The sequence below is a fragment of the Notothenia rossii genome, assembly GCF_949606895.1.
Source record: "Notothenia rossii genome assembly, chromosome: 10".
Taxonomy (NCBI): domain Eukaryota; kingdom Metazoa; phylum Chordata; class Actinopteri; order Perciformes; family Nototheniidae; genus Notothenia; species Notothenia rossii.
The window spans coordinates 7,844,752-7,860,121 of NC_136908.1; the positions used below are offsets into that span (position 1 = coordinate 7,844,752).

The 15,370-nt window shown below is 43.1% G+C and overlaps 1 protein-coding gene across 1 annotated transcript in view; it reads left to right on the top strand.

Annotated features, from left to right (window-relative positions):
- Positions 1–15,370, top strand: part of csmd2 (CUB and Sushi multiple domains 2) — a 266,993-nt gene that overhangs the window by 184,076 nt on the left and 67,547 nt on the right. Inside the window, exons 29-33 of the mRNA XM_079654679.1 lie at positions 1,052–1,190; positions 1,826–2,013; positions 5,300–5,494; positions 6,196–6,312; positions 8,118–8,231. Of these exons, the coding sequence (XP_079510805.1) occupies positions 1,052–1,190; positions 1,826–2,013; positions 5,300–5,494; positions 6,196–6,312; positions 8,118–8,231 (753 nt within the window). The remainder of the gene's footprint in view (positions 1–1,051; positions 1,191–1,825; positions 2,014–5,299; positions 5,495–6,195; positions 6,313–8,117; positions 8,232–15,370) is intronic.

The window sequence follows — 15,370 nt, forward strand, 5'->3', positions numbered from 1 at the left end:
ACATGGACTACTTGTAGTTTTATATATACACACAGAAACCCCATTCTTTTGGAAATATGTTATACTTTTGTGGGTAAACTTTATAAGATTTAAACAATATTATTAGTTATGACAGAATTTATCAAAGTTGTTTGAATGAAATCTACTACGCCTTACAACTTCCATAATGCAGTATATGATATCACTTCACTTGCCGGTCTGAAACAGGTAGACAATACAGATTCCTAACTTGATTACCTAACAGACTCCTTAAGTGAATCGTAAGTGGCAAACCCGATTGCCTCGTTCCCTTGACGATCCCTGAAGCCACTGCAGCAGACAGAGAGATCTGATTACCCTGCCTCTCAATAGAAACTCAGACCTCCACTCTTTGACTGTCTTTGTTTAATATATGATCACACTTAGTGCCCTACAAAACGATGTGAATTAACAATGGCAATTAAGACCTTGTAATTAGCTGCCTTGTTTAATTAGTTCTTAGCTTAATTAGCTTGATATTGTTTGGTGAAGGGTTAGGAAGGACAGTTGTCTGACAGTCACAGGTGAGATTCTAGTGAGCGGTGTCAATGTGCTTTAGCTACGTCTTAATTAAGCATCTGTCACTAATTCATAAGGGGAAGCAATACACGTAATAAATCAGGACACTATGATTTACAGATCAAACAATGTATCTGCTACCTGGAAGTGGGTATTTCATAAAGCCTTTGGAAATGTTATGTCGCTTTGCATTTTTGGGTTTTTGTTCAATTTTCGTTTTGTGTTACACCTTTTTGTTGTCAATACCGTAATTGTTTTTCTACATTAGCATATATTAGCATATGGCTAATCAGTTAATTGAGAATCAGCTTGTTCAAGAATTAACTTTGTAAGCATTTTTATAAAAAAAGTAATAAAGGCAGAGTAAGGCTAATCGTTAAAATATTCAAATTGGAAATTAGATTAGAAACCATCATAAGATGTTTGGGTAGCAGAATGTTTTTTATATTAATACGCAGTGGCTGAAAATTGGGGTTTTAATCATTCTAATGTATGAATTTCTATCTTTCCGTAGCTCCATGCGGTGGGAACCTGACGGGTCCTGCTGGTCTGATTCTGTCTCCGGACTATCCCGAGCCTTACCCCCATGGGAGGGAGTGTGACTGGACAGTTTCCGTCACACAGGACTATGTCATCGCTCTTAGCTTCAACCAGTAAGCTTCAGTAGCACACCATGCAAACACTATATGAGTCCATTTCTGTTCAATAATATGTCATCCTAGTATGTCAAACAGTAACCATATTATGACTACTGGAGCTGCAAGTGTTAAAGGTCACCTATTATGCAAAATCCACTTCTTCATGTCTCTTCTACATCAACATGTGTCCCCTCTGTGGAAAGAGATTCTGAAAGTTTCAGGAAAAAAAATCCTCTCTCTTTTTGTCCTGATCCATTTCCATAAAAACCTGTCTGAAAATGAGCTGATCAGATTTTGGCCACTTTATGATGTCATAACGATTTTTTGGCTTGTGTAACCATTAGCCAATCACCAACCAAGGTAACCCCCCCACCTGAATCTCCTCCTAGAGCACCATTGTGTTCTTTTTAACCAGATATCTCTCAGAGGGGCGTGGGGAGGGGCTCCTTATTTTCATCTAAAGTAACAGACAGAGAATCAGCACTTTTGAAACAGGGCTGAAACAGAAGGGATTATGGGTAATGCTGCAATGATCTGTTTGGTTTTTAGAGACATGTTTGTATATATCTGAGACCTATGATATATTCATGAAAAACATCATAATAGGGGACCTTTAATATAGCTTCTATTTGTGATTGTGTGTTACCCAGGTTCAGCTTGGAGCCTAGTTATGACTTCCTACATATCTACGATGGGCCGGACTCCCTGGGCCCCCTGCTGGGTAGCTTCTATGGTACAGACGTTCCCGATCGCATCGAGAGCAGCTCCAACACGCTCTTCCTGGCTTTCCGCAGCGATGCTTCCCTCAGCAGCAATGGATTTGTGCTGCAGTACAAAGGTGGGAACCTCTTTGGTTAGAGGAATGAGCCAAACTAAATAATACAATATTTGCCTAATTGGCAAATCAAGCTTTGGGATACTAAGACTTTATATATCTGCGTGTGCATGTGTAGGAGTTTTTTATTCAAAGTTTTTCATCTCCAGTGTCTTAAGATTCTGAACAAAACTGTGAAATTTAAATAGTATGTGAAGCTTTATCCCCTTAACAATTCATTTTTTAGAATTCTTCCGCTGGCTGAGTGAGAATGGATTTAGCCTCTCTGCTTATCGACCTTGCAGATTGTTTCTTTTTAACTTTCTCTTGTGTCTAGTCCAAAGCGAGTGAGATTAGTGGTGTGAACATTTGCTTCAGAGAAAGATTGGGGTGTGTCCTGATCAGCACCCTCCCAATGCTGCTCCAGTCTGCTCCGGCGTCACTATTGATCTGTACCTCCTCTAGCAGCCGAGTATCACAAAGAGTTATGAACATGAAAAGCCGACAGCACGTGTGCTTATGCTCTTTTTGATCAGTGCTTTGCAGCTGCACAAAAGTCTCCTCATAAATTACAGCAAACAAAGCTTTGTTGTCTCGTGTCTCTGCTCAGCTGACCGCAGCATGTTGTTCGGGCGACCCACATTTATTTGCTCGCACCAGGTAGCATGTCCTGCTCACACACCACAGAATGATCACTGGCATCCCTGACACATACACAGCCAGCTGGTTCAAGGATTACACAACACATCTGTGCTTTCTGCTATTGTTTCAGCCTCACAGGGAAACGCCTCAGCGCCTGTATGTTAAAGCCTTTCCCTAACAAATATACAGATGCTATACAAGCTCTAAATTAGACCGCGCTTCTTCGTTAAGGGCTTTGCGCTGAGAGGACAGTGTTAAATCTTCCTAAATCTCCCAGACTCAATTAGAACTGTTTAAGGTATCAGACGTTTAACCAATTTCAGATCGACCCTGAGCTCTCAGTTTCTCGGCCGGTGTCGAGATCTATTTGATCTATAGAAGTTCTCAAAACACTACTTGTTCATTTGCAAAACACACACAAATGGAGTGAGACAAAGTGCTTTGTTTAAACGCTGTTACAGAGCCTAGCCCTTAACCCACTCCCAGCTATATTTTCTGCCGTGTGTTATAAAGTGTGTGATATTGTATGGCCAATCTGGTAAAGCAGATGGACCCAGTGTGTGGCTCCCAAAAACTCCCTCTCCCCACTTCTAATTCTTCACTCTAATGAACCATAACCAAATAATACATAAATTACCTCCTCAGTTTTAGACAAACAACATGGCAGAAAAGCATGTTTGGCGGCTGGTTTGGGTGTGTTTGTGATGACGAGTTGGCCCAGCTAGTATTCCGCCCGCCACTGAAAATTACATTACACAATCTGCCTGAGGTGCTGTCAGCCTCTTTACCAAGCAATCGTTATGTGTTTCTGTTTCCGTGTCTCAGGCCATGTCTGATTAGACTCTCCAGGGAAATATGTGGGCGGTAACATACCATGGCTGAGCCAGATTTAGATAACACACACACATACACAGATATGGACGCACATTCTAGCACTCACATCTGTCTAATCCAATCCCTTCACAAACTCCTGGGTTAATTTTCACTTTGCATCAAATCACTTAAAATCCTTTTAGCATTTCCCAAAACAGATGATGCCACTCGCCCACTTTCTCCCACACCTCCAAATGTCCCGAGGCAAAGGCTTGTTAAATCGTCCATCTCCAATCGAAGTGACCGACCTTCTCACCACGAGCTTGTGTTCAGGACCAGTCCACAACTTAGGCCCGCTACATCCATCACGCCTCCGCTGTCTCCTGCCAGGTGTGCTGCTTTAATGGAGGAGGGGGCGAGGGAAGGGTTCAGGTCTACATCGGCCGGTAAAAGGGCACAACCTGTCTAGAACAGGCGCCCCCGGGGACACACCGACAGACCACCTGCCTGGCCCCCCCTCTCTGTTCGGCCATGAAGGGCAGCCCCCATCTTTCAACTAGGCATTCATCCAAGGTGCTTCATGCAGAATAGAATGTTCTTGTTTTAAAGCAAAAAGGGAGTTTCATTGAACACATGAGGATGTTGATCATAGTGCGTATTGGAACACCTCTGTAAATCGCAGTCTAGTAAAAACTAATATAAAAACCGCCTCTAACATGCTTTTCGGTAAAGGTCAACACTCAGCACTTCCTGGCCAAGTAAGAACATCATCACCCAGATAGGTAATTCCAACAACTGGAATAGCTACTATTTGCATGAGAAAGTAGTACATCATAGCATTCCTGGCCAGCATCCCAATTGACCTTTACACAAGGATGCTTTTGAAGTATGAACATTGTTTGAGTGTTTGTTTTAAAAGTAAGCTTTTAGCTGGTTGATATCCAGATTATGCACATTTCTCTGAGGTACTGTAATATCGTTGAAGTTGCTGAAAAAAAACCATTTAGCTCAGTTTCCCTTTAGTATGTGTGTGTGTGCGTGTAAAGTCATCAAATATTGAAGTTAGCTGTTAGACTTCAGCGAGCTGTGTTTAAGATTGAGCTAAATTGCTTTGGGCATTTTTCCTGTGTTTATTTTAGCAGTGAGGGAGTGAAGTGTGCCAAATTGACAGGCCTCCTCTAACGTGCACATTTTCCACCTGAGAACAATGTGATGGTAGATTGAGCGAGACATCTTTCTCATGACCTCACGAGTGGTGATTGATATGTGGTTAGATACAGTGTGTGAGTGCGCTGAGGTTGTGTGTGTGTGTGTGTGTGTGTGTGTGTGTGTGTGTGTGTGTGTGTGTGTGTGTGTGTGTGTGTGTGTGTGTGTGTGTGTGTGTGTGTGTGTGTGTGTGTGTGTGTGTGTGTGTGTGTGTGTTCACAAAAGAAAGCTTACGTATGTGCATTGTCTTCTCTAGTTGACTACACTGCCAAGCGTTGTGTGAGAGGCGGTTGTGTGCAGTCAGCAGACCTTGGGCCAGAGCAATGCCACTCTCAATCAGCTGCCTGTCTGTCTCCTCAGCCATACATACCTCAAGCAGCCACAGATGAAAGGGCACCGTCAAGGGCTGGAGAGAAAAGTGGCAGTCAGAGAGATATATTTACTGAGAGAGGAAAGCACAGGGTAGCGGAAAACCGGGTATAGGAAGCGACAAAGGAAGGGATCCGAAAGTATCAGGATCCTCAGGCCAAAAAAATAATTTCTATTCCAGGATCACCGCTGCAGCTTGGTGCAAAAAAAAACATCTTATTGAATACCTGCTCACTTTCCTTCTCTTGCTGATTTTCCGCCGTGTTACCTCTTTCCACAGAGAACCCCAGGGAGTCGTGCTTCGAGCCGGGCGTGGTGCGCAATGGGACTCGGGTGGGCACCGACCTCAAGCTGGGCTCCACCGTCACCTACCACTGCGACAGTGGCTACACACTAGAGGGAGACCAAACCCTCACTTGCATCATGGGGGGAGACGGCAAGCCGAGCTGGAACAAACCCAAACCCATCTGCATCGGTAAACACCGTCGCAATCATTTCTTTCAAGATTCCTCACATGTCAAAATGCAAACATGATTATGTGGTGTTTGCAAACACATTATGTCCTACAGGTATATGTGTAGAGCTGTGTAGATTCTGCTAATGCTAATAGATGTGAGGGTATAGCTTTAATTGAATCTGCAGTTTGAAGAGAGGCTCTCATTTGCATATCTGCCCTCACACACACACACACACACACACACACACACACACACACACACACACACACACACAAATCCTGCATAAACCTGTTTTCTCCCCTGTTCTCTGACATTTCACTGACACACGCTGTGCATATTCCCCTGGAAAGCTATAACAGATCCCTGACTCCACCACATCCGGCTCTCGCAGTGTGAAGCTGCAGGTGCACATACAGGGCCCATTTCCACACATTTAACATACATGAGATCAGCGAGTGCTCGAAAGATGCAGGCATTCACTGGGCATTTTAAGCAGGAGAGGGACCTCATCTTAACCCAGACTAACCCAGTGGGACACTTGGAAAACATTGCAATTTCACTCTGGCAAACACCAGGGACATCTGCCACCCAGAACCCAATCAGACAAGAAAAAGTAATTTAGGAGTAATGGAAGAGAGGCGATGGAGAGAGAAATGGAATGGACCTTCTTCTCTGTCCGCCCTGTCCCTTCATGTCTCGTCTCTGTGTCTCTCTCTAGCTCCGTGTGGTGGACAGTACTCGGGTTTGGAGGGAGTTGTCTTGTCTCCTGGTTTCCCTGGCAACTACAGCCGTTCAAGAACATGTCTGTACACTGTGGGGGTGCCAAAGGATTACGGTAAGCCATGGAAGAGCACTGAATTACTATGTTTATTTCTAAATGTGTATTGTTGTGCATATGTGGGCGTGTGCTGGTGTTTTATTAAAATGCAGTTATTATACAATGCACAGAATGCCCTTATCCGGCTCAAACTGTGCTCAAGTGCCTCATTATTACTGGATATTTGTCCACTGTGGAAACTTAGGAAAGTAGGACGGAAACTGTTGTGCTCTTTTTCCACACCTGAGGAATCTTGGACTTGTTGTCAGATGTGTAGGAGAAAACAGCTTCGTGAAAAATGGTTAAAAGAACCCACACACCCCGTTTTCTCAGCTTGCATTTAAAGTGTGTCTGTGAGAGGTTGAGTGAATGCAGGTGTGTGTTTATTTTCCTCCAAACAGTAGAATCACACAGTGATGGATAGTTCCCATTTTTGTCTCATTGCCATACACACTTTTTCATATTACTTTGGTAAAGCAATTTCATCATACAGAATGTCTGTCTCGGGCACAACCACACACACACATATACAAACACACACACACACGCATACCAAAAAATAATTGGTGTCTAGTTTCTGGATTTTTGCTGCTTTTTGGCATTTCCATTTTAAAGGTCACAGCTTGCTTCCAATATGTAATCTGATACTGAAGAAGCCACACATTATTCAGAGAGAAAAACAGTGAGGGAGTGTGACATCGCTCAAACATGCAAATACAGAAGGAAACATGTAACACCTGCTTGCCCACAATGTGTCCCTGCTTGACTTTCTCTCCATTTTTCTCTCTCTCATTATCTACCCTTTTTTTTTTTCCCTCCTCCCTCCAGCTCTTTAATGAGTTATCAGCATTGTGCCGCTCTCAAGGGGAGCTCAAGTCCTATCATTGTTAAAAAGCACCAAGCAGCAGCAGCATGTGTTATGGGTGCTAAATTTAGGATTTGAATGCATAGGCCATGCACCCATTTAGAGGTCTGGCTCGCTTAAATAATGTGAGGGCACCCATTCTTCTTGGACCCTCTCGGCAACATATTTCTCTCAATGGAGTCAAAGGGAGAGGAGAAATAATTAAAAGTCCACTTTTGGCATTTCCCTTGAAAAAGACACACTGTCGTGCACACTCACAATTGCTCTCGCCTCCATTCACTGGCGCTTCTCATTAGGCTGAAGCAACAGCCCTAATGATGGGCTTTTTTCTCCAATGCAGAGGACAGGGTGGGTGTCACTGAAACATTGGCTTATCGTATCATAGAGATAAAGAGGATCTAAGGGGGAAAAAACCCCACTAAAGAGTAGCTAAAAAAAAAAAGGTCCTGCCGTCACGCCCTATAGAAAGCATTATCCCTTCGTCCCCTCATCCTCTCCATCCTTCTCTTCAACCTGTAATATACAAGTATCATAGACACGGATTAGATGTGAAAAGGCTGAATATGTTCTGCCAATAGCGGTAGAAAGGGTGAGTTGAAAGGATGACGGTTCCAGCGTGGAGCCGGAGCTGCACATTGTACAACAGATTGGCTGTCATTACCAAAAGCTTTTCATCTAGTGACAAGCCATCAAGCCCAGACAGGACTGCTGATCTAGACGTGTAATATCATTTTTGGTTGTGTTGTCGTAACTGGCAGTATGATCCTCCTCGCTTTAGGAGACATTGTGATTGAAAGTGCTGTCGGTAATATTCTTTTGGATGAAGATACTAAAGTTCTATGTGTTGTGTTAGACTATTTCAAATTGAGTGTTCTATGTTTCTGTGATGCAGTTCCTCTTTCAAGCTAATTTCATTTTCCTCTGAAGTCAATTTTCTTTCCATTTCTGTCTTTTCTAGTGGTCTTCAGTCAATTCGCCTACTTCCAGACTGCTCTGAATGACATCGTGGAGGTTTATGATGGGGCGACACAGCACTCCCGTGTTCTCAGCTCCCTCTCTGGAGCACACACAGGTACTTCAGCACACACACACACACACACACACACACACACACACACACACACACACACACACACACACACACACACACACACACACACACACACACACACATTAAAATGCAAGAGATGACTCGCTCACGCTTGTACAGTCTTTGTTTCATATTCAGCACCAGTATTTAACAAATCAGAAAAGGTAATTGGACTATTTCATCTCCTGGTCATTATTTTTTCAACATGACGGCAGACTAAATGAAATGTTGTCTTGGCCTTATCCCTTTCATAAGGATCCAGTTAAACTCACAGACAAATTGCTGACACAGGCAGAGGGGTGGGGGCTGCAGGTGGGCTCCAGTGAGCTGTAAAACAATTCAGCGGTGACAATAACAACTAACAGAGTCACAGGGATAACATATCAGCAGACAGGCCAGAGAACCCTCCCATGCACATACACCTGAATTTGTATTAGACAAACACACAGCGACTCTCAGGATAACTGCGCATACTGTTGTGAAGTCAAACGGCTGTGCTCAAACACAAACACCTGCATGCTGGGTTTAAGCCAGGGAAATAACAGGGACTTTTTCTTCTATCCCTTTCATGAAGTACAATAAGTGCAGCCTGAGCAATAACACTCGAAATAAAGATACCTCCGCACAGCTGATTCAACTTTAGCGCAGCTATCATAAATAGTGCATTACAACAGTAGAGCATTATAACTTTTTATCTTACAGCTGTTTATTCATGCAACAAACCTAGCTTCTTTTTTAAAATCAGTACCTTAGTTGTTGAAATACCTTTATTGTTTTATTCAAAAACATTATCTAACAAGAAGCGGAGGTGTTGCCCTCGTTGCCTTTTCGGGCTGTGCCCGGCCGGGCTCCGTGGCAAGCCCGGCCACCAGACGCTCGCCGACGAGTCCTCCTTCTGGGCCTGGCTCCAGAAGGGGACCCCGGGCTTCCTCCGGGCCGGGTATCCTCACTTCGTGTGTCGTCTTTCATGAGGTCTTGTGAACCAATCTTAGTCTGGCCCCTTGCCTGAGACCAATTTGACATGGGAGACCCTACCAGGAACACAAGGTTCATCAGGGCACACAAACCTCTCTACCACGGTAAGGTGCTGGTTCTTCAGAGAGGCCATGACCGAAAGAACGAGATCGCGGGTACAAGCTGCCGAGATGGGTTTTCTCCGCAGGGTGGCTGGTTTCTCCCTTAGGGATAAGGTGAGAAGTTCGGTCATCCGGGAGGGACTCGGAGTTGAACCGCTCCTCCTTCGCGTCGAAAGGAGCCAGTTGAGGTGGTTCGGGCACCTAGTTAGGATGCCACCTGGGCGCCTCCCTAGGGAGGTGTTACAGGCACGTCCGGCTGGGAAGAGACCAAGGGGTAGACCTAGAACCAGATGGAGGGATTATATCTCTTCGCTGGCCTGGGAGCGCCTTGGGATCCCCCAGTCAGAGCTGGTTGATGTGGCCAGGGAAAAGAAAGTTTGGGGCTCTCTGCTGGAACTGCTACCTCCACGACCCGACCACGGATAAGCGGGAGAAGATGGATGGATGGATGGATTATCTAACAAACACTAAATGAAAAACAACAAAAAGTGAACATTCACATAATTTCTGATTTGTTTTCACAGTTTACCATTGGAAGCAATTCAGTTGATTTAAAGTTGCACAACCCTGGCCACATCATTTCAAACCATAGTTAAGAAGTTTCACGAAATGTTGTCTCTATTCCAGCTCAAAGCCCAAACCGTAATGTACTTTTATTAGTGAACGTAACTATAATTAAAGTGTTATCCTTTTTATTCGCAATTTCATTTTAATCTTAACTAGTCCCTAAATTAGGTCAGATTTGCCTAAATATCTCTCTTTTGCAAAAAATTTGGAGAGATCCACAATTTTGGAAGATTTGAATGAAGCAATAATGTAAGAGAACAGAGAAAAAGGATACCTGGCGTAAGGGTCAAAGTGACAAGGTGAAAGAGACCATATGATGTATTTTTACAATTGCGTTGTACAATTGCAGATTCATGTGATAAATGCCACAGCTGTGTTGATTGGCTGCTCAATAAATAAATAGAAGCTTGGATAGGGGATGTTCAACCTTTCTGGAGTAGTGCAGTGGGAAGGTGTGTGAGTTGAGGGCAGCTCTCCATCTCCACCTCCCCTAACCCTGTGGCTTGACAAAAGCAAAAAATGATTACTCTGGTTTGTGCCCAGAGCAGCTTCAGAAAATCCAGTTTACAGCTCAATAAACAGGCCGCTATATTAACTGAGGACTCCTGGCGGCAGGTTCACAGAGCTCTCTAACCAGGCATGGCAGAGCAGAGCTGACACACTTTGGCAAGGGAAGAGAGACTTACAGCCCAGCAGGCTGAAGAACTAGTGCATGCAGGCATAACTAGCCTGAATTAGGCATAATCCAGAAGTGTGTACCTGGCATCCACCATACAAATACACAGGCGCTAACATATCGACTAACATACATGTTTGCAAACTTAATGAGCATGGGATTAACCAATACAGTCTAACAATGCAAGCAGTCATTATAAGCAGGGCTGCACATAACTGGTGTGCAGGTGCGAGAAGGGAGGGAGAAGAGAGGAGAGAGAAGAGAGAGAGAGAGAGAGAGAGAGAAAGATATATGCGAGTTGCATATGAACTCAGGGCCGGCCAGTAGCACTGGCGTTATAGATGTTCGCCTGGGGCGCCAGATCTGGGGAGGCGCTGCGCTGGCAGTTCTGGGAGGGAAAACATTTTTTTTGACCGTTGGTGCTCATCCTAATTTTCGGCCTTGATGTAACAACATTCATAATTAAGTAAATGTAACACCCTTTTCACCCCGGTTACATGTTTCATTTGCCCTGTACGATGGGCGCTGCAAGTGATGAAAATGGGGGATGTTGGATTATCTGGCGCCCGCAGCTCACAGCCAAAGTGCGAGTGAGCGAGGGAGAGAGAGAGGGTGCACCGGTACCGGCGCTGTTGTTATTAGAATCTAGTGCTAGCTGCTCTAACGGAAATAAGAAGAAGATGTTTCTACAATAATGTGGAGGGAGAGTCCTCTCCAGTCAGACTGAGAGGCTGATCACTACAGCTCAGGTAAAGTAAAGGACTCTGAGTGTTTAGATAGTTCACTTTAGTCTAGGTTCCAACGGTTTGGTCACAATTTATGTAAAAACATATTCCCAAGGCACTCCTTTATAATTATTGGGATAAACAGGTTTGAAATCATTCCAATGTATACTATAGGACAGTAACCAAAAATATCCTTTAAAGCTTGAGAGATAAAAAAAATGCATAAATAAATAAATGTTAAGGTAAAATAAGATATGAATGAACAACAAAAATAAAATAAGTTACATTAATTTGTTATTGGCTATGGTAGGTTATTGGTTATGTTCACATACTTATTTGATTACATCCACTTGTCTAAGATGACAACAGAGACTTTTGACCATGTTTGACAGAGAGGAAGACAGTGAGCAGAACAGTCAGGAGGGTAGTGATGACAGCTTATAGGATTACTGGTCTTTCTAATGTGGTAGTGCCGTGTGTCTGGCAAACAAAGTCAAGACCCCCTCAAAAGTTACGGTTTATTTCATTTTAAGGATGAGCACCAAGCAAGATCTCCAGGTGCTCCCTTGAGAACCAGGGCAAAAAAGTTATGTGCACCCCTGATTATAAACCGTGAATACATTACCAGATCATTTATATTTCAGTGGTTGGCACAAAAATATTTGCTGAATCACATAAGCATATTATTGCATTAAACTAGGCTCAGTACAACATTTATCAGTATGTTTCAATTAGTCACATTTGGTAAGGAAAATAAGTTGTTTTTCAAAGAAACAATGCAATGAATGTTCTTTTTGGACACAGACAGAATACAACTTGAAAAGTCAGAGTTGAACAAGGAAAGATTAAAGGTAGGAATGTGAAATGAAAAGGAAGCTGCAAGTAGAAAAAGAAGGACAAAAGGTCTGCATCAAGAAATCAATGAGATTTATCTAAATGCTAATTTTGACTCGATTAAAAGGAAAAAGGAAAGGGAATACTAAAACATGTTGATTTCACATCATGTGATCCCCAACGGATTTCTTTGTTTTTTTACTTGAAACAATTGGATTTAACAGCGGTACCATTGATCTCTGACATTGTTTTCGATGCTGTTTCAAAAACTCTTCACACTGCCACTGAATTTTTGCTATTGCCTTTCAGCCAAAGTCACATCTGTCCTTCCAAGTGTTTAATATCCCAGAGTAGGGACCATTTCAGGGGAGAGTGGTTCAGGGGTTGGAGGGTGGCCAAAGGGTTGATAAGTAACATGCTGACACATGTTTGATAAGACTGGATGAATACCTGCCCGCACTGCACATTATGAAACACTTTCACCATGAAAGCACACAGCACGGGTGTCTTCTAATAAACTACCCAGCATGCCTTGGGGATCCTACAGTGGAACTCGAACATTCATGGCGATGACATCAATGAACTATGCATTCATAGGTGCACTTAAAGGTGCATTAATATTCAGACACTAAAACGTGCAAGCACAGGGTAGACGTCGAACACACACACACACACACACACACACACACACACACACACACACACACACGTTGCCTCTGGGGTTAAGCATGTCTGCCTCCCCACACAGTGTGACAGCAAGCAGACACAGAGTAATGAGCAGCGCTGCAGAGAGCCAGTCAGCGGCACACGGAGAGAATCAGAGATGCTCACACCTCGTGTCATGTTCTACGTCAGTCAACAAAACACCACAGCAGATACATCATGGGGAGTTTAATTACACAATGAGCTGATGATGATAGTAGGAGATCATATCAGTGATGCAGTCATGAAATATGAGAATTAATAGTAAGATACTTGACATTTTGGAACACATACATTACCTTTGAAGGAAGTAGACCCTCCCGAAAAACGCGATTCTGCGATCGCAGAATTTACCGCATAATCAGCAAAATGGCGCATATTTTTAAAAGGCCGCATAATCCCCGCATTTTTCCACACAAAGTTGAGGGGGAAAAAAATTAACTCGTCTTGACGTGACGTCATCAGCTCGCGCATCACAGAATGTAAACAACACTGTATAGAGTGAACGTGTGGAGCTCACATGATAGAGAAAACACCAAGATAAAAAAATCTAATCCATCTCATTTACCGACGAACATTTCTACTAAAGACCGGGCAAAAAGTGGGGGGAAACTATTCTGCACCCCGTGCAACTGTGTGTTGGAGCATAAGAGAAAATTGACGGTGGCGACCCACTTTGATTCATTCAAACATTCGAAAATGCTTTCTGCTGCTGCGGACAAGAAAGCCAAACAACTCACGTTCACCGAGGGATCAACCTCCAAAACCCTTTCGAGGGCTACAAGAAACGAAGTGAGTAGCCTACAAGATTGAAGCTGCAGATAACGAACGAGTAAATGAAAACAGAATGAGGCGGAGAAGTGTGTGTGTGTGGGGGGGGGGTGTGTGTGTGTGTGTGGGGGGGGGGGGGGGTGTGTGTGTGTGTGTGTGTGTGTGTGTGTGTGTGTGGGGGGGGGGTGTGTGTGAGATTAAAATAGCCCAATTGCTTTTACAATAAATAAACATTGAATTTGTTTAATTGAATAGTAAAGGGGTTTAACGTTAGTGGCAGGTTGTGTGTGAGAGAGAATAAATAAGACAGCCCAATATTTTAAAATGTATTTATTCTTTTTTCCCGCATATTTCGCATATTTCGCAACTTTCCGCATATTTCGCAACTTCCCACAATTTCACCACATAAAATCACATAATAACCCCGAATGTTTAATCTCATAATCAAGGATTTTTGCCCGCGTTTTTCTGGAGGGTCTATATAGTGAACATAAAGTACTGAAATTGTCCATTGACCTCGTAGGGCAAAACAAGCTGCATTTTAATTACATGACTAAATCCATACACAAAAAACTAAGATAACACAAAAAAAGCTATTTCTGAACACTTATTTTAAATGCCATTTACAGCAACAACTAACAGAAACCCAAAATAACACATTTCCTGTTTCAAAACTTGCTACAACAACACAAACATGGTCATTCTTGGTCTTGAGTGTGTCAAATGATCCGATCTATAACCATCAGAGGCAGGCAGAGGGCTGAGGAATGGATGAGGTGTTATGTATTGTGTATCTTGTTTTCTATGTGTTTGTGCGGCGACCTTGAGAGCCTTGCAAGGCGCCTATATAAAATAAATGCATTATTATTATTATTATTATTAAATGGACATCTTCTAAGCCCTGGTCAGGTGACATTATTGTCTCGCCTGCACAGTATGCTGTTAGCACATTCCTATTGTAGGCAGGGGCTTGATTGTGAAGAGTGTTGCACTGCAGGTAGTTAACCCACCCCTAAAGTTTGCTGTTGTATACACAGGAAGTGAAATAGTACAATCAGGGGGGGGTTAATCTCGGCAGCTGGTTCTACAGCACTTAAGACTGAGTCTCGCTGCATGATTTTAAACCAGCTTCCAATTCTTGCGTTAATGATTTGTTAATTAGGGTTGTGAACCGAGGGTAACACAAGTCCAGCTGGTGCAAAACAAAGAAATGAACCTTGAAATAATAATAATTCTGAGCTGGGAGAAAAACAAGCTTATCAAATGCAGCTTCAACTGTAATCTCCCTGAACAGTACTTGATGTGGGCAGAGTGTGGTCAGAGGCTCAGCTGTAACACACTTGTATCAGTGGCAATAATCAGGACTTCATTTAGTCTCAAGAGGCTGAAGGAAATGATTTGCCATCCAACAAGAATAGCAAATACACGTAATCCTGTATGACAGTAGAATATGAGGATAATCTTAGTAAAAAGCAATGCATTTGCATATTAGGATTTGCTTGGTATACCTCAGGAAGCCTTATAAGCATGTCGTATTTTTGTCACAGTAGGTCCACCTGTGAATGTCTTCCAAGCACTGCTCTAGACTAAACAGCAGATTTTCACAGACATCAGATATCCAAACACTGGTTTTTCACACTTTATTGCCATGCTGTACAAGACCATAGCGTCTAATTATATCCATATTCAGAGACCTGCATGATGCCCTTCTTCACACAATTATTAGCCGATTGTCTTACCACTTGAAAGAGTAGTGCTGCACGCACAGAT